We start from the raw sequence: 20,428 nt of genomic DNA on the forward strand, positions 1-20,428 counted from the left end.
GTCTGTGGCCACAGCATGAACCACAAAAACCATATATCCACTATTTCGTTTAGAATATTTTTTTTCTTGTTTTCCTCCTCTAAAAACTACGTGCGTGTTATGGTCTGGTGTGTGTTATAGAGCGAAAAATACGGTAATTAACTTCGGTCCATTGATTTCAACGGGCCTAAGATAACTTGGATAAAACTCTTTTGAGTTTATAGAAAACCAATATTGTCTTTATAGTTGGAGTGCGTACCCATCTTGAGACTGAGCAGAGAAAAATAGTCACCCAGCTCTTTGCATGAGCATCTATTAAATGAAAGTGCACTCTGTGGATATATTTGTTTTGGGTTGTTGTTTTTGCCTGCTTTGGCCCACCCTCTGTGATTTCCACTGACGAAGATAGACAGGTGACAGGCTGCCTTTCTAAAGAGACAGTTTGTACCTGTTCTGCAGTGATGCTCCCTTCGACCTTTTGGGGTAAGATGAAGTAAAATATGCCATGGGGTTGCTGACGGGACTGGTTAAGCTGGAACCTATTTACCGTATTTTTTGCTCTATAAGACTCACTTTTCCCTCCTAAAAAGTAAGGGGAAATGTGTGTGCGTCTTATGGAGCGAATGCAGGCTGCGCAGCTATCCCAGAAGCCAGAACAGCAAGAGGGATCGCTGCTTTCACTGCGCAGCGATCCCTCTTGCTGTTCTGGCTTCTGAGATTCGGAATTTTTTTTTTTTTCTTGTTTTCCTCCTCCAAAAACTAGGTGCGTCTTGTGGTCTGGTGCGTCTTATAGAGCGAAAAATACGGTGACTACATTTGAACTCCCTGACTTAACAAAACTGTGTTAAAACACAATCAGAAAACGAGGAAGCAAAGTGCTTTTAAAAAGAAACTCTTAGTTCCCGGTTTCCTTGGAAATAGCTTATGTAGTTAATCGTGTTCAAAAGGATTAACACGTCTGCATTTGTGCTGTCTTATTATTTTCAGGTTTGTGGATGTCATGCTGAAGGCCATCATGAGGACCATGTGGCTTGCTGGGGGATTCCACTGGATAAATGTGAAGGGCAGGCAGGCCTTGCCCACTGAAGCAGCAATATTGACTCTGGCTCCACATTCCTCGTACTTTGATGCTATACCTGTAACAATGACCATGGCCTCCATTGTCATGAAAGCAGAAAGCAAAGATATTCCTGTTTGGGGAAGTAAGTCAAAGAAAGCTTTACTTTCAAATAAGGGCCACGGCGATTTATTTCTGGAACGGAACGTATTCTTGGAATGTGGGAACCACCGCAGAAAAGGGCCCCTTCCTGGTTGTTGGCAGAGGAATATTTGCAGCTTGTGAGAAAACTAGGAGGGTCTCTGGTAATGACCGTAACGGCCAGACAGATACAAATGGGAGAAGCCGTTCCCTTGGGTAACCCACTCCTGAGTTGCTTGGATCAAAGCTGAAACCTGGCTTGGCACCAAATGGCGGGCAGTTCAGTTCTTTCAACAAAGGTGCTACATGACAGCAGCTTGACACATCGCTCAACAACCTACCCATGGCACTCTTTGCTTGTGCCAGCTTCTAGGCCACGCATACAAACAGCTAAACATAGAATGCCTATCAGTATGCCCCTTCGCCGCCCCACCAGGTGTTTTCGCAATGTTTCCATTTCTTAATTTTATGTTCCTTCCTTCAGTAAGCACTGGGTTCGCATACATTTGATTATTCTGTTTTATCTTTGGCAGTCATACAGTGAGGTGGACCAGAATGAAAGATAGCAACTTGCCCAGGTTATCCAGTTGAGAATTTTGTGCCCACACACTTTGAAGAAGTCTCAAAGCAGTTTACAATGAAACATGCCAAAACATGTTAAACAGTGTGCATCTTCAGTAAAATAACAATTAAAAACACACACGAAAGCTCAGGTTGATGACACTTGTCATCAAAGTTGCTGATGGGTCTGCAAGAATAAAAAAAAGTTTCTACATGGTGCCAAAATGGTAGCAAAGTTGGTGCCAGCCAGATCTCCTTTCTCGCACTATGCACAATGGCCCACTAACTCTTTCTTAAGGAGCCAGCACTTCTATTTCGATATCAGAAGGAGTGTAAAGGGGGAGGCTAAACATGATGTAGCCCTACATTTATTTCAGTAGCATCCAAGGGAGTTCAAGAGCAAAAGGTTGAACTTTCATCACAACTCTGTGCCTACAAAGTTTTTGTTAGTACAAATGTAACTCCGTAGTTACAAAACAAGGAAGTGCAAAAACGAACCACAGATTTTTCCCTGATTGTGTTGTGTATTATGTAGCATGATGTGGTATCTTAAAATGAAGAAAGCAAAACCTCTGTGGGAGAGAGTGGGTATGGAGTGAAAAGGTCACCCCACCCCCGTCCCTCACTAACTGTTTGCTCTTCATTTCCCTCTCCTGTTTCAAAAAAATAAAAAATAAAAATTAGGGCACACATGCATATAATTAGTTCCTTGATTTTTTTTTACATTTGTGTTTTGAAAACATGGATAAGTTGAGGGGGGAAAGAAAATGATTTTTTGGTCACTTTGCCTGGTTGTAGTGCTTTTCATCTTGTAGCTATTGCATTTATGAATATGTATGATTTTTATTTGGCTGTGTGTGTAAATGGGTGTATTTAACCTGCTTTTGCCCATTTATAAATGGATTGCTAGACATTCTTTACTCTGCTTGTGTTGCAGAATATCACTGTGGAGGGTTATGCATTGGGTGAACTCTGGGTCTTCCTCTCTTCTAGACCTAAAATTCAGTGGGATGACTTTGGTTGTTAACATTTTGGCATTCTATTGCTGCTTTTCTGTACCTCTGAGGGAGTTGCATACACAGCCCTTTAACCATGTGTACATGACCTACATAAATATAGGAATTTAGTCTGCTGGTCACCTGTCTTAAATAAACTTGGAAGTTTTCTGGAGATTTAGCTCAGCGGCAGATTGTGGGACTTGATTTTTTTACCACTGTTGATGGGGGCAGGGAGAGAGAGAGAGAATATTTAATTCACTTGAAACTTTGGGGGGCATGGAATCATTGAAAGCAGGGAGAACACGTGCTATGAAATGTGACATGTATAATTTCACTAGTGTTATTTGGGAGTGGGAGACAGACCCTCCAACAGGTGGCAAAGATCAGGCTGTCCAAAGAGAATTTAGCGGCTTCCCTCCAGCGTTTTCCAAAGTTTGCAATAGTTTACATGAAGAGTATTGCAATGCAGTAAGGCATTGTTTCTGCTGAGTGATAAACATCAACAATAAATTTCAGCATACCACCAACCTGTCTAACATAGTATCTAATAATGAGCTCTAAATAGCTGAAACCTCAAATCTACAACATTCCCACCACTTTCCTTATCTGGAGTTGGATATGTGATTAAGCATAACCTGTTTGTACCACTAGGAATGATCTGACAGAGGTAGAATTGCTCCAACCCCAACCTTTCCACCTAAAATGCAAGGGCTTCTCTTATGCCAAGAGGCTTTTGTTAGTTGTGTGAATCGCACAACACAATTCAAGATTCTGTGGTACTATAGGAGTATAGTCAGGTGCTCTTGTCAGATTATTCATGTGGCTGGGGAAAGAGTAATCTCACAACCATGTATATTTAGATCACTCAGGTGATGACACGCAGCTTGTCATATGCATTTGAGGTGATGAGCAGCGTTCACAATGACCCCAGGGAAAGTGAGCTAGAAATGCAGACTTCCTAGCAGACGTCTAAGCAGTGTCTCCTTTGAAAAAATCCCTCCCATTATTTCAAGACTGTCAGTGGTGATGATAGTTACTGTTCTTAGGAGCTTTTCCTGAAAGGAACAAATAATTTGATTGGCTTTAAATACAGGCCAAAATGGTTCTAGACTGGCTATAAAAGTTATAAATGTGATGTATTGCATTGCATGGATTTTATTATTCCTTATCGCTGTTTCAGTATTAGATATTCTGATTCTCTCTTTTTTGAACTTTACACGAGTGTTAAACTCATATCCCATCCCTTTTGTAAGAAATAAACAACTGTCCTGTCTACCTTCAAACAGGATCAAGCTAACTGAGGCAATTTTAGAAATAAGAAAAAGCATGGCAGGTAGTTTTAGTTTGTGTTTTAAAGGGGCACTTTCAGTTTAAAGTATTCATAAGTGGGTGACTGTATTTCTGAATAAATGCAGGGCTATATTTTATTTTAAAATGTTTCTTAATGTGTTCTGCTGGTTACTCCCCCCCCCCAATATGGCATATTTTGTTATGAAATGTGTTTGCTCATAAAACTATTGATTGTTTCTCTATATAGCATGTCATACACTTATGCTAATCTAAAGAAAAATGAAGGAATATACTTAGGAATATGGACATTTCTGTTTCTTTCCAGCTCTAATCAAATACATTCGACCCGTGTTTGTATCTCGATCAGATCAGGATTCCCGCAGGAAAACTGTTGAGGAGATAAGACGACGTGCTCAGTCAAATGGCAAATGGCCACAGGTACTGGTAGAACGTCTTGTGATTTAAAGGTATTTGTTTTCTGTAAAGGAATATCTATTTCCACCTAAAGAGATGCTATTTCTGTTCAAAAGTAGACACACACTCCTCAGGTTTCAGTTTCTACTATTTGTGGGGCTAACATTCACCTGAGTTCTGAATTCTTTCGAATTCTTCAGGTTTTCCTCCAGCTGTTCCTCTTGATTTAACATTGGTACCACATCTCGGAAAAGATGGGGGGAAATCCTTTGTTGGATGATACCATGGTTCATTTCATCCATTATTCTGTTTCTAACAGCCAAACATCTATGGGTGTTCACAAAGACGGCATGAAGGTGACAGCCCCCCCCTAGTTGTTGCCAAGGAGGATAAAATCCATGATGTTAAGTTGTGGGTAGACATATCAGATGACACAGTGATTCTTCAAACAGCTCTTGTTTATTCACAGGCCAGAACAGAAGTGAACTGAAGGGTTCAGTCAGCCTGCTTATATAGAGCTCCACTACAACGTAACTGTAACAATATTCTAAAACTATCCAATCACTGAACGTCACTTTCGATCCCTTATTTGCATAACTATCTACAGTATCCCCCTGCTGGCCCAGGGTGAGAACTTCAATACATAACACATGACTTGCTGTTAATTTAATTATGTTTGACATGTGAAACAATCCTGATACATTAAGGATTGTATGGGGGAAGACCCCGTGCCACCTTAACTCCCTCACTGTCAGCTCAGCCAGAGAAAGGCTGCACATATCTCCCTCTTCCAGGCTCAGCTGTTAGCAGTACAGTTTCCTTTTCTCAGTCCTCAGCCTAGTGTCAGTCATTCTCTTATAGAGTTATGAAAGATGGGGGAGGGGGGAAAGTACTTTCTCAAGATGAGTTTTGATTATATAAACATCCATAACGTTCCGCTTAATCACCTCTCCTTTCTTTCCTCAACTAAACAATTCCTTTATGAATAGTGAATTCACCTCTTGGCAATTTGCTTACCCCTTCGAAATTGTGCGACAGCACTTTTGAGAAGAAACAATCACATAATACTGAAATGTCACCGCAGCATAAATTTGGGTAATGGTATTTTAACGTTGAGTTCTGTTCCTAAGAATTTCCAGTGCTGAGTTCGTTGCCGCTTAGGAATCTCTTAAGCTGTGTATAGATAAGTTTTCCTCCTGCCATAGAGGAAATCATCTTAATCGTCACCTCTTCTTTGTTTGTGGGCGCCATGCTGGTGAAGGAATAACACCCCATGGTGCCCCCTTCTACCCTTTGCTGCTATGTGTGAGAAACTTTAGTGCCTTGATTTTAAAAGAACAGGGTTTCCTACTGCTAATATTGTTCAACTTTTATTGAGTACTGATGGTAAGTACAGTAAGAGCATAGAACTTTAAAGTAATGTAAAGCTGGGGAAAAGCTGAATCTGGCAATTTTGATGTGGATTAGTTCCCCTTCTTTGAATATATGAGCAGGGAGGTATCTTCCAGCTTCTCTTTCTTCATTAAGGTTCCGGTATTTAAATACCACCTGATATTTAGTGAAGTATCGTTGGAATTTGGTTATACAGTACTGCTTTGCTGTTTTTATTTTATTCCACAACCCTGTTACTTTCTTTTTCTTTTTTGCTTACTTGCTTTTTCCCCTGTATCTACACGTTTTCAAATGCAACAGTAAAATTCAATAAAAAGTGTTTTAGAAAAAGAAAACAAGTGGTGTTATCCTGGCTCCAGAAGTCCTGGAGCCTACATAATTTAAAAGGCGATGGGTGAGGAGGTCATCGTTTGCTTCATGCGTGATTAAAGGAGAAAAGAGTTACCCTCCTTGTGATGAACACAAGGGTGGGGGGGAGTGGAGGAACATTATATTATAACTTCTACCTCCCTCATTGAGAGGGTGTCTGGCCCTCAGTGCTTGCAGTTCCAAATGGAAGAGTGCTTCAAAGATTCCTGGGCTGCGTTCCATACATTCTTTCATAGATCACACTCCATTTGTAGAACACCTTAGGGAGCAACCTGAATGCCTTCTTGAAATCAGATACCTGTGGTGAATTATTTATTAAACGCTAGCAGCATTTAAAGCAAAGCGAATTTGAATGCTTCTAAATTCTGAGCTTGAAATGTACTTAAAGATGCAGAAGATGTACCAAAATAACTTGTAATAGAGCGGTTTTTTCTGTTTCTGTTTTAAGATTATGATATTCCCGGAAGGAACATGCACTAATCGATCCTGCCTAATTACCTTCAAGCCTGGTAGGTATGATGTACATTCTTCTTTACCTATGTAACATCAGTGTAACTTCAGATTTTGAAATTCGTTGCTCATGATTGCCTATGGCCACTTCAGATGTTACAAGAGGTGTGTCCTCCCACCCCCCAATAAGGGCAACCTTTGCCTTTTCTGAAACTTTGGTATGCCAAGAAACCTAGGATTCTCTGTCTGTTCGAATGTTGAGTTAACTGTCGTAACTTGCAATGCAAGTACGTGCAAAAAACCCACCCATCTGAAGTACCTTCTTCATACACAGGTCTGGAAATCAAAGTGCATCATTGCAAACATGTGTTGACCATTTTCTGGAAAATGCTGAATGCAAATAAAGGTGGTTCCATCTTCAAATCTAATTATTTAGTTCAGGACAAGCAAACAAGAACCTGAAATAGGACATTCAGTCAGTTCATCATTCTCTGTATTTTGTCCAGTCTTGACACTTGCTGACTTTCATCTAGTGTGCATCAGGGCTCCTTCGGGATATTATGCGGTCTAGAATGTTTAAACCTAAAACCTCTCTATAACAAAATAATCTCTCTTTTTTTGAGGATTACTGCCATTAGCTCAGTTCTCTTACTGTTTCCTATGGAATTCAAAAAATGTTTCCAAGTAAGTTCAGAAAGACTTCCTTGCAGAAAAAGAAGGTGGAACTCATGGTTTTGCACCCTGATTTGGTAGGTGAAGGGGCATCGGAACGAGTTGTTTTTGTATTTCTAATGTAATAGTCAGAGACATCATTGGATTGTTCCTTCCATGCTTCAGTGGTCTTTATTTCATAGAATTGTAGAAATAGTAAATGGAAATTATTCTCTTTGCCAAATACAGAGGGTAGGGGTGTTTTGCTTGTACCACAAATTGCAGGAGATAAGGTTATCTTACCATATTTTGCATTCTCTAAAGTTTAGTCAACGTATTGGGTAATGAGAGATTTATGGTAATACCTTGTGCCCTTTTCATTCCTGATTTGATGCCAGGACTTTTCCTCAGCTATGTATTGGTATGGCTCTTGTGTTGTGCAGCACTTTGCAATCTTTCCCCCAGGATATGTGTATTTGCATGACCTCTGGTTTTCTAATCAGATGGATATCACCCTGTTGATGGCACATGTACGAATCCACGCATACTTGGGAGCTGTGCAACAGAATAATGAGTAAAAGAATCCATGAGTGAAGATTTGAATCATGTGGAGAATACAACCTTCTGTCCTGAGTCTAAACATATATTTTCCTAATAGCATTTAAGCATGTACTACTAATATTCAGTAGTATTGGAGCTTGGCTGTTTGTAGAATGGAGCTTCTAGTGCTAATCTGTCAGAGCCTTCTAGAAAAGATTGCTTCAGATTGTGTAAATGTCTAGTCCAGTTTTCCATGGCCAGGTGTATATGTTTGATAGGAGATCTTCATTTCAGAGATCTTCCCTAGAAAATACAGTGGTACCTCTGGTTAAGAACTTAATTCGTTCCAGAGGTCCGTTCTTAACCTGAAACTGTTCTTAACCTGAAGCACCACTTTAGCTAATGGGGCCTCCTGCTGCTGCTGCGCCGCTGGAGCACGATTTCTGTTCTCATCCTGAAGCAAAGTTCTTAACACTATTTCTGGGTTAGCAGAGTCTGTAACCTGAAGCATCTGTAACCTGAAGCATTTGTAACCCCTAGGTGCCATTATACAAGTTTGTGTCACCTTCCCTGATGTCAAGATAGAGAGAGCAAGGAATGTTTAAAGAATTACCAACACCTTGCGGGCTCCCTTAGTGAAAGAAGCCTTGACCTGGGTTTCTGGTTCAACAGGTTCCTCTGGTCCATGAGTAAACAATAGTTTCTATCATCAGTACCTGTGGGAGATAGGGTTGGAATGAGAGGTTGCTGCTCAGGGCTTCAAACAAAAATCCCAAAGGCCTCTTTCCCTGGAGCCTAGGCAGAGTGCATCATCATGCTTACAGAGATTCATATGCCGGGCTGCAAAATCTAGAAAGCACAATAGCTCAACCTTTTCAGAAATGGAGACATCTAACTTTGAAATTGTTGGTGAAAATAGCCCCAGATTGACCATAGAGTTGGGAAAGAACTGGGTGTCCAGGAAAGATTTTGATTTATTGCTATCTTCGGTAATGGATGAAAGTGCAAACAAACAAGGCCAGAAGTGTTGAATGTTTCAGTTATCATTCCTTTCTTGTTCCTAGTTAGAGATTTGAGTTGATTCTAGAGTCTTCATCCACTCCAGAGGAGTGGAAGAATTAGCATTAACAATGTAGATTCTTTTCACACACCTTATTATTGGTTGCTGTTTGTTGGCTTATAATATGAGAGAGAGGTTACAAGGCAGATTTTCCTGTTTAAAAAGAAAATGTTTGTCTTCATCAGGGAAGGCAGTCAAACCTTGTGGTGGAACATTTTTTCTATTTCTGTCAAATTCCTGGAAATATATAAATATAAGTTGCGTAGGATTTGACAGCCCTGAGTTCTTTCCAATTAGGTACTTCTGAAAAATTGCTGGCTATTAGTTGTTTTGACTAACTATCCATTCTTCCTGTGTTATCTTACCTGGAATGAAATATCCTGCTTATCAAAGGATTGGAATTAAATTGAATGAATCATACTAATGCTTCCAATGTAATACAAAGTTTTTCAGGAAGTAAGCTGCTGGGAATAAGTCACAGTGGTATACCAATATAGTAAACCTCTGAAGTTGGCACATTATGTTCACTTGCAGGAAGAAGCTTGGACTATTTATTATTTGGGCAGGGAATAATCAGACTCTATTTAACTTTAGATGCTTGAATTACTATGTTGCTGAGAGTCGTTGCTTAACCTTTAAAAATAAATTATAGTTGCATCTTTTTTGGCTACTTGGGAAGGTGGAACTTCAGAGCATATCATCCAGAAAAGCCAGCTGTTACATAACAGAAATGCGCATGCAATACCTTCAATGCTCACAGTGTCATTAATAGGTGGTAATTAGAAAATATTGTAATTATATGTATCCCATATATCTTGTAGGAGCATTTATCCCTGGAGTGCCTGTCCAACCTGTGATTTTACGTTATCCAAACAAACTGGTAAGCTCTGAGTAAGCTTTTATGCCAAATACATAAAGGTATTAAAGGACCCCTGGCCGTTAGGTCCTGTTGCGGACAACTGTGGGGTTGCAGCGCTCATCTCGCTTTATTAGCCGAGGGAGCCGGCGTACAGCTTCCGGGTCACGTGGCCAGCATGACTAAGCCGCTTCTGGCGAACCAGAGCAGCGCACGGAAAAGCCATTTACCTTCCCGCTGGAGCAGTACCTATTTATCTACTTGCGCTGGTGTGCTTTCAAACTGCTAGGTTGGCAGGAGCAAGGACCGAGCAATGGGAGCTCACCCCGTCACAGGGATTTGAACCGCCGACCTTCTGATCGGCAAGCCCTAGGCTCAGTGGTTTAGACCACAGCACCACCCGCATCCCTATGCCAAATACATATATGAACCTTAAGTAGTTGTCTGAAGTATATTCTCAAACTTTTTTTTGAAAAGCAGAATGATAGTAAATCAGGTGGAAGGTGACATGGGCAACGATTGCCCTCTTGTTGTTTCTAAGATATGTACATTTGTTTCAAGACAAATGCAGCGTGGGTTGACTTATTTCCCCCCCAAACGGGAGAACATGAAGTATCCCCCAAAATAGTAAGTTACTCCTATGGTAGCTAGAAAGATGTAAATTTGATATGTACACAGCCCATCTTTTCATCTAATAGATGATCTGTTAATCTCTCTATCTATTACTGCATAATTCAAGATTTGTTTGCTAGTATCTCATTGTGGTAAACAAACTCAGTTCTACCTATGAGAAAGCAAAAGTGAGCTTCTGTCCTGTTATTCCTTTAACTGAAATGCTGCTTCTGTATCACTAGAGGGCACTGATAATTCCTTTGTCAGTATGTTGTAAATTGGAGGAATTCCTGAATCTACAATAAATTCATCGGCATTTCATTTAATGTCTTCCCCCCTTCATGATTTACATATTGCCAAATGCCATAGTAGACAAAATCCTTACAGGGATAATGAGATATAAATAGCCTACTGTCACATTTTTCAAAGTAATGCTGTTTTTGTGAAGCCTATTAACTTTGTAGGACTGCTTAAATATTTGAATGCATTTCTTTTGCTGCATAGGATACAATTACGTGGACATGGCAGGGTCCAGGAGCGTAAGTCAGCTACATATTATTTGAATTTCTAATTGCTTTAGTTAATTGCTTTTCTTTCGGAGGACTAGTATGTTAAATAATGGGAAATAATGGGCACACATCAGATTATCTTCCTGGCCAATTATTATTTTTATGATCAAACAGGGTTTAATAAGCTCTTCAAACCCCAAATCACACTATTCCTAATTTAAATGAATAGATTAGCCTGCCAATAGATAACTTTTGTCTGTAGTGTTTGGAAGCATTTGAGCAATGGCCTTCTTGTTTCTCTTTAGCTTTTTCATACAATTTCAGATCGATTAAGTATTTGATAATGTTAAATAATATTTGATTTCAATATCATTCATAGCTAAGGTACTTAAGTTTACTGTGCATCAGTTTTGATATTTAATTGCCAAGTAGTGTTCGCTTCCCATATTTTACAGAGTGAGGCCCATCTGCTTACACTACATAAATCCATTTGTGCAATGGGACTTCTTTTTCTTCCTGCTCCTCCAACTCCCCCCCCCCAGCTTCAGAGAGTCCCCCAACCCTTTAGAGCATATTTGGGGGTGCACAATGGGGAGGAGAGGAATGAGAAGTCCCATTGCATGAGCAGATGCCAGTTTATACGATGCTGGATCTCACCCAAAGTTCATTTTCATTTCTCTTTCTCAGGATGCATTCGTGATGTTAATTACGGAACTAATAATCTTGTAAATTAAAACGAGCTTTTCATTTCTCTTTCAGGTTGAAAATTCTGTGGCTAACTTTATGTCAGTTTCATAATTTTGTGGAAATAGAGGTTAGTACAAAGTTACCAATGTTTTAGTCTGCAATCCTATGCTTTCATACTTGAGACAACTAAAAAAATCTACAACCCATTTTAACGGTATGCTTTAATGTGTGTGAATAGTTCAGCTCTTGAACAATGACTTCGAAAGAGTACCCCAATAAATAAAGACCCTGTACTGCAGGAGGAAAGCTTAACTTCATTTTATTTCTTTTTCGTTTCCCCACTTTGCAATAAGGAATAGCCAGTGCTATTTTTCTAGAAAGAAAGGTACCGAAACTCAGCCATGAACGCCTCCCCTATTCTCTTACAATGGCAATGGTGCCTGTTAAGTTGTGGGTGAACATATCAGACGACACAGCGATTCTTAGAATCATAGAATCATAGAATCATAGAGTTGGAAGAGACCACAAGGGCCATCGAGTCCAACCCCCTGCCAAGCAGGAAACACCATCAGAGCACTCCTGACATATGGTTGTCAAGCCTCTGCTTAAAGACCTCCAAAGTAGGAGACTCCACCACACTCCTTGGCAGCAAATTCCACTGTCGAACAGCTCTTGTTTATTCACAGGCCAGTACAGAACTGAACTGAAGGGTTCAGCCAGCCTGCTTATATAGAGCTCCACTACAACGCAACAGTAGCACTTTCTGTAACTATCCAATCACTGAACGTCACTTTCAACCCCTTATTTGCATATGTGGACCTGAGTGAAAACTATCTACAGTATCCCCCTGCTGGGCCAGGGTGAGAACTTCCGTACATAACAGCACCCACCTGAGAGGTGCCAGGACTGAGTTCTGGTGACTTCCAGCTGAACAAAAACTCTGGGAATAGAACAAGTGCTTCCACTGGTCTTCACAAGTCCATGCATTGTTAACCTCGAGTTAGATTACTGTAATGAGCTCTGTGTGGGGCTGCTGTTGGGTCTGGTTCAGAAACTCCAGCTGGTGCAGAATGCAGCAGCCAGATTGCTGGGGCAAGCTTCTGGTCGAGAACATGTCATGGCTGCCCATCTGCTACTGAGCCAGTCTCCAGCTTCTTATACTGATTTACAAAGCCCTGAGCAACTTTGGGTCCAGGATACCTGAGGTATCACCTGAACCCTTATAATTCTGGCTCTGTTACTGAGATCATCTGCAGGAGTGGCTTGGGTGAGTTGGTGAGGCTCATTTGACAACAGCAAGAAATCAAGCCTTTTGTGTCACCAGTCCTGTGGAACACTCTGCCAAAAGAGATTCAGAGGCACCTTCTGTGCCAACTTTTAAATGTCCGCTGAAAACAATTGAGAGTACACCTCCCACAATAGTCTATTGATGCTTTTTTTAAAAAAATTCTTTTTGCTTTCAGCTTGCTTTTTTAAACTTTCTATTATTTTACTGTCTGGTTTTATGTTTTTTCTATTGTGATATAAAATAAATAAAAGAATAATAATAGAGGTCAAAACGTTACGGGCATATTGGGAGGGGGAATTAATGTCACTGATCACCGATAATGCTACTATCCGTATGCAGTGGTACTAACGACATTTGCACAGCCACATTTCATACCTGCAGTCCACTCTTAATGAGAAAAATGCGGTTTTTAGACTTGCCATTCTGAACGGTGGGAAAATGAGATAATTAACACAGTCGGAAGCACAACATAGAAGAAAGATGCCTAATCTTAACATCTTAAGGCAGCCCTGTTCAGGGAAGTTTTTAATCTGTGATATTTTAGTGTATTTTTTTGTTTCTATGGAAGCCGCCCAGAGTGGCTGGGGAAACCCAGCCAGATGGGCGGGGTACAAATAATTTATTATTATTATTATTATTATTATTATTATTATTATTATTATTATTATTATCTGTATCCCACACAGCTGCTCATTTGTTGCTCTATAAATATCATTTAGTTCCTTTAAAAAAACCAAATTAATAAAGGGAGGGGGGGGAGAAACCTGAAATGTTGCTACTCCTTAGTGATGTGTGTAAAAATTCAGGGTTGTGTTTTTTGGTTTTGTATTTGCTTATGAACATTTGATCCTGTTACTGTACTTAAAAGCCACATTATTGGTGTGAGTTTATACTTTTGCCTGTGAAATACGGTAACACGTTTGTGCTGAAACCATTTTTTCTACTTTCAGTTCCTGCCTGTGTATATACCCTCTGAAGAAGAAAAGAGAAACCCATCACTGTATGCAAATAACGTGAGACGGATCATGGCACAGTAAGTGAACTGCTGTCCAAATAGCACCATGTGATGGTATCTGCTTATTTAGACGTTTGTACCGAAATATTCTACTTATTTTAATGTGTGTGCTAACATTGTGGACATTGCAGGGGAAAATATCATATCAAACCTAACAAAAGCTGACTGCATCACAAGTGTGGACTGGAATCTGAACCTGTTTTTGCTGGAGAAATTACAACCCCGTCAATGACAAGAAAATCTGTTCCTTCTAAGATCTGACAAATCCCTACTAGTGTCAACTTTGACTTGTCCGGGTTCATTTTCAGTCTATTAATCCTTAACTACCTGCCCCCAACTTCCAAACAGTGATTTTATGGCCAATACAGTAGCTGGGTGTTTGGGGAAATTTCCTCACTCCAAAACAGTGGGCGATCTCTCTCAGTGGCTTTATATAGATGATCAACAGGATTGGTGCCAATACTAATCCCTGTAGGACTACATAGACCAATTTTCAAGAGGTGAAAAATCAACATCATTCCCAGCGACCATCCTCTATATCTGACTGGGAAAGAAAACCCGAATTTCTAGGGAACCAAACCTATCATGCAAACTGAAAATCGAAGGAGATACGTTATGGTTGTAGATTAAGGTGCAGTTTAGATGTAGCAAAAAAACAATTTAAAGGGATTTGGTTTTTAGGTCCCCAGATATACACAATGCACTGCCCACCAGAATGCACTGGCTGCTAATAACTGTAACTGAACATTTTAATTACAGGTAGGTAGCCGTGTTGGTCTGCCGTAGTCGAAACAAAATTAAAAAATTCCTTCCAGGAGCTCCTTAGAGACCAGCTAAGTTTGTTATTGGTGTGAGCTTTCGTGTGCATGCACACTTCTTCAGATACCTTCAGATGTCTTCTTCAGATATTCTTCAGGTATCTGAAGAAGTGTGCATGCACACGAAAGCTCACACCAATACTTAGTTTGGTCTCTAAGGTGCTACTGAACATTTTAAATACATGTATGGGGGAGGTTTTTTATAGTGGTTTTAAGATGCATAAACACACACACAAATGTACACCAAACAGTTGAGAAACATGCAGGAGGGAAGGTCTAGTGGTTTAAGGGTTTTAGGCAGATTTAAATGTACCCTCCCTTTTCTTTGTCTCTTCATCCCCATTTTTAAATTTGAAGTACTCTTGATGAAAGCTACTCTTTCCTTGACTTGCCAGACCACATCGTGAGCTTCGGCATAGTCAAAATGTGGCGTTTAGATTGCGTCTGCTTTATAAGCCTGCCGTTATAAATAAAAGTGTGACGCTGTTGTGTAAATTCCTGCTTTTTCCCCCCATCAAGGGCTTTGGGGGTTCCAGTAACGGACTACACTTTTGAAGATTGCCAGCTAGCTTTGGCTGAAGGACAACTTCGTCTCCCTTCAGACACCTGCCTCTTAGAATTTGCAAAGCTTGTGAGAAGCCTTGGGTGAGCAGATTGATAAAAGTGTGGAACTGTACGACAGAATGTTTTAATTGCTTTGTAACTTTATAAATGGGACGCGGGTGGCTCTGTGGGTTAAACCACGGAGCCTAGGACTTGCCGATCAGAAGGTCGGCGGTTCGAATCCCCACGACGGAGTGAGCTCCTGTTGCTCAGTCCCAGCTCCTGCCCACCTAGCAGTTCGAAAGCATGTCAAAGTGCAAGTAGATAAATAGGTACCGCTCCGGCGGGAAGGTAAGCGGTGTTTCCATGCGCTACTCTGGTTCGCCAGAAGCGGCTTAGTCACACTGGCCACATGACCCAGAAGCTGTATGCCGGCTCCCTTGGCCAATAAAGCGAGATGAGCGTCGCAACCCCAGAGTCAGTCACAACTGGACCTAATGGTCAGGGGTCCCTTTACCTTTACTAACTTTATAAAAGCAATTTTAGAAAAATGTATTTTAATTATAGATTTTCTTGATTTACAAAGGTATGTGCAATGTCTCGTATTTTTCTTCCATGTAACTTTTTTATTTTTATTTTTTACAAATCGGTTAAAAGCAATTTAAAAAAAAGTAAAGCATCTGGGAGGTTGTGGGGGCAATGTTTTGCAATCTTGCAGGAGCAGACCAGAATCACAGAGGTTTCAAAAGCTTAACAAATTTGACATCTGCCAGTGTTGTGCAAGATCTAGTTCCTAATAGGCTTCTTGCCACTTAATTCAGTTGAGCATTCCTGGCTTCAGTTGACTGTGGTTCTGATAATTAGGAAAGTCATAATTTGTATTCCTGGGTGAACCTAGCATATTACAACTTATGGTGGAGACAGAAAGGAAGAACCATCTGTAAATCACTTCCCTCTCACCTCAACACAAGTTAGATGCCAGGGTTGTGGTTTGCAGAAATCAGAGTCCGCATTGCTTAAATTTATATTAAGTTAACAAACAAACAAAAAACCCTTTCAGCTTAACATGTTATATTGGACACTTCCCATGTTCACTCACATTTCAAAATGTCAAGAAGTTACAGCTGTTAAGTCCCCACATCCTTAACAGATGCATTGTTTATGCAGTATTGATATGGTATTGAATCTTACCTTGTTAGATCCAGCTTCATCACTGCCTTGAAGCTTGGTGGTTGTCAGTGGTAGATGAGAATCTGAGATGATGATGATGATGATGATATTTTTAAAGGAGGGCTTTTTCTATAACTGCAAATATAAAGTGGGAGCCACTTTTTCCAGTTCGGGATATTGCGTTAGAACTTTCCTCTTCTGAAAATTGAATTTATCCGAATGCTCTCCCACGTTGTTTTAGAGCAAAACTGTATATTCAGATTGTGTGGTACGGAATTCCTGGAACTCTGTCATTCAGAATGAAGAGTGAAGAGATCCATGTCTGAATGATCCACCACAGGAAGAAAAGGTGTACAGTGGTGCCTTGCAAGACGAAAAGAATCCGTTCCGCGAGTCTCTTCGTCTTGCGGTTTTTTCGTCTTGCGAAGCAAGCCCATTAGCGGCTTAGCGGATTAGCGCTATTAGAGGCTTAGCGGGCTTAGCGGATCAGCTGATAAGCAGTTTAGCAGCTTGGGAAAGGGGGGGGAGGGAAAAAACCCCACAGGAACTCGCAAGACATTTTCGTCTTGTGAAGCAAGCCCATAGGGAATTCGTTTAGCGAAGCACTTCCAAAACGGAAAACCCTTTCGTCTAGCGGGTTTTCCGTCTTGCGGGGCATTCGTCTTGCGGGGCACCACTGTAGATTCATTGAATTGTAGAGTTGGAAAGGAAGCTGAGGGTTATCTAATCCAACCCCCCTGTGATTCAGGAATTACAACTAAAGCATCTATGACAGATGGCCATCCAGCCTCTGCTTAAAAACCTCCAAGGAAGGAGAGTCGAACTCCTCTCTTGGGAATCATTCCACTGTCAAACAGCTCTTAGTGTCAGGAAGTTCTTCCTTTCTTGTAACCTGAATCCTTGGTTTGGGTCCTAGCCTCTAGAGGAGGAGAAAACAAGCTTGCTCTATGTTGCTCGGTCCCTGCTCGTGCCAACCTAACATGTCTGAAAGCACGTCAAAGTGCAAGTAGATAAATAGGTACCACTCCAGCAGGAAGGTAAACGGCATTTCCGTGCGCTGCTCTGGTTCACCAGAAGCAGCTTAGTCATTCTGGCCACATGACCCGGAAGCTGTACACCGGCTCCCTCGGACAATAAAGCAAGATGAGCACCGCAACCCCAGAGTCGGTCACGACTGGACCTAATGGTCAGGGGTCCCTTTACCTTTACCTTTTATTGTCAGATGGCTTAGGTGGTTGCTCATGAGTAACCAGGCAGGACTCCGACCTGTCTTTTACAGGTTTTATTTAGGTGCGAAACTATTTACATTGCAGAACTCCGAAGTTCATGTCTGCCTCAATCACTAGCAGAATCCGGGAGTGCTTGTTTCCTGGACCTCCCCCAGCATAAAAGTCTCGTTACGCCCAGCTTTTCCCTTCCCTCTTTGCACTTTAGACTTCTGTGCAGGGTGGGCAACGGAATGGGCGTGCTTCCCTCCTGGCCAGCTTTGCCAGGAGCGTTGTTGAGGCTCCTGCCAGCATCCTCTGGTCCTTTCACTTCTTCCTCATCACCGGAAGAAGAACTGCTTCGCAAGATTGTCGGAGGCTCCCTGTAACACAACTGCCCCTCTGTTTCCCGCCCCTGTTCTGATGGCAGTTCCCTGACAGCTATCATATCTCCTCTCAATCTCCTCTTTACCAGGCTAAAGACATCACATATCAGGGATAGGTTTTTAGCATTTATCTTCTGTTAGTGGATTGGCAGGAAATTACAAACTGCCTGGTTTGTCCTCCTCAACACTCCTGTAAGAAAAAAAGAGAGAAGGTTGTCTACAATTTCAGCCTTGGTTGTTTTCCTCCCATGTTTAGATTAAAGCCAGAGAAGCTTGAAAGAGAGCTTGATGCATATTCAGGAAATACCAAGAGAATGAAAGACAAAAGGGTCAGTCTCAAGGAGTTTGCGGAATACCTAGAAGTGCCGGTTTCTGACACATTAGAAAACATGTTTGCACTTTTTGATGAGGTAAGAAAGATGACAGTCTTGACATTTCTAAATAACCACTTTTATTATTTGAATTAAGGCCTTGGGCGTTCTTTTGCTAGGAATGCAGTTTTCATTTGTGAGTATGGTTAATATAGCTGTAACATAGAAAGTACCCGTTTATGTTATGAACAATAGTTTCGGAAAAGTGATTACTAAATTCAGAAGGTCTTGTGTGCATGCCTTTTGCCTGCTGTGCGAACATTAGTAGTCTGAAATTACGCATCCTATTGGCTGCTGATCATAATTTTTACCATGGAGAAATGTAGCACAAGGGATGCATGGCGACTATGACTTATTTTACAAATTAGACTACAGCTTTCTATATACATACACATATATAGCAAGCATAATGTAGTGTTGCATCAAAGAGAGGATACCAAAATGGCAATTGAATTAGTTCTTATCAATGAACTACCCTGTCCTTCTTCAGACCTCTGCAGTTTGAAGGAGAGAAGGCGTGGCATATGAAAAGCTCTCTATAAACATCCACATACGAGAACTATTTGAAAGCCCACAAGGGGCTGTTTGAAAGCCTTGTGGTTCTTTTTGAAATTTTGACAACCAAGGGCTCAAAGGATTACATTAACAGATAGCACTATGATGCCAAGTGATTGGCAGGTGGGCACTCTGCCCACCAGGGGTTGGGGAGAGAAAGATCTGGCCAGAAAGAGTTCCTTGCTGTAAAACAACTGAGAAATATAAGACGTTTCAAAAGTTCAGAGGAGTTAGTCCCTTAGTTAATTGCAGACAAGCTGGTATTTTAACACTAGTTTCTTTGTTTAGAAATCTTTGTGCTGAAACTTCCATGTGAGCTCTTTTTATGTGTACTTTTCAGAATTTTATTTTCTTCAGTGGGTATTTTCTATGAAACTGGTAATACAGTTTTGTTTCTTTTTTTACAGAAGGAAGGGGGTCTGATTGACTTAAGAGAATATGTAATCGCTTTGTCAGTAGTCTGTCGGCCATCCAAAACCTTGCAAACGATACAGCTGGCTTTTAAGGCAAGTAGCAGCTTTTATTAAGACGGTTTGTTGAAAGCCATTTTTAAAAACAAAGCCCTTTTCCCCCTTTTCCTTTTTTGCCGGGGCAAAACAGGTCAATTCATTACATTGACCACAACTTCTCTGCATCCCTGGTCATTACTGGCTTTATACAAGCTCTGTACAGTGGTCAGCATCTAACAGTAGCCATATTCACTCACATGCATTTTGACCCGCAAAACACAGCAGCAATCTGTTGTGCCCTGTGTTATTGTTTTTCTAAATCGGCAAGCAGGAGCACGAGACTGTGCAAATTGCTGCCTACACAGGCAAATGGGTAAGAAAAAAGTAGCTTGCATGCTCGTCACTTGATGAAAGCAGCATCAAGCGACAACTTGTAAATGTGAGTGAGCCATCACATATACAACACCACAGAGACATCCTTTCTGGTAATTGTGTTTTATTGTACATTGATGCTTTATTTTATGAACTGTGGCCAAAGAGGGGCTAACAAATGGGGGGGGGGGAGTGTCACTTGATGATACCTCAAACTTAATTTTTATCAGTAAAGTTAATTCATATAGTCATCTGTGAGTCATTGAACACCGAGAAATCAAGTGATGTAAGTGAAAGCCAAGGTTTGTGTGTACCTTTTGAAAACACTGGATTTCCTGAGCTCAGTATATCTGAAGACCACCTTTTCCTGCATGAGCAACCCCTTACCCTAAACACATCTGGGGTGATCCTGCTCTGGACGTGGCTAGGTCTTATTTTTATTTCAAAATATTTATGACCTGCCTTTCTGTCCACCAGGACCACCAAAGCAGCTAGCAATACACAATACATTGCCTAACTAGCAAAATGAACAGTTCCCACAGAATAAAAGAGGCAGTAAAAAAAACAAAAAAAACTCAAGGGCATATGAGCTCGCCGATGCTCTCTTATCCCTCCAGCACCCAACTCTATTGTGGCATCACACCTGTGGATTGCATTTCCTTATGCTGGCCCACCAAATTACAGCCTCAG

The 20,428-nt window shown here is 40.9% G+C and overlaps 1 protein-coding gene across 1 annotated transcript in view; it reads left to right on the forward strand.

Annotated features, from left to right (window-relative positions):
* LPCAT1 (lysophosphatidylcholine acyltransferase 1) overlaps positions 1–20,428 on the forward strand; it is a 48,641-nt gene that overhangs the window by 20,900 nt on the left and 7,313 nt on the right. The window contains exons 3-12 of the mRNA XM_083519428.1: positions 967–1,181; positions 4,352–4,464; positions 6,650–6,710; positions 9,724–9,782; positions 10,875–10,909; positions 11,639–11,693; positions 13,805–13,887; positions 15,207–15,332; positions 18,248–18,401; positions 19,325–19,423. Of these exons, the coding sequence (XP_083375554.1) occupies positions 967–1,181; positions 4,352–4,464; positions 6,650–6,710; positions 9,724–9,782; positions 10,875–10,909; positions 11,639–11,693; positions 13,805–13,887; positions 15,207–15,332; positions 18,248–18,401; positions 19,325–19,423 (1,000 nt within the window). The remainder of the gene's footprint in view (positions 1–966; positions 1,182–4,351; positions 4,465–6,649; positions 6,711–9,723; positions 9,783–10,874; positions 10,910–11,638; positions 11,694–13,804; positions 13,888–15,206; positions 15,333–18,247; positions 18,402–19,324; positions 19,424–20,428) is intronic.

Source organism: Podarcis liolepis, assembly GCF_965112155.1.
Source record: "Podarcis liolepis genome assembly, chromosome: 8".
NCBI classification, from domain to species: Eukaryota; Metazoa; Chordata; class Lepidosauria; order Squamata; family Lacertidae; genus Podarcis; species Podarcis liolepis.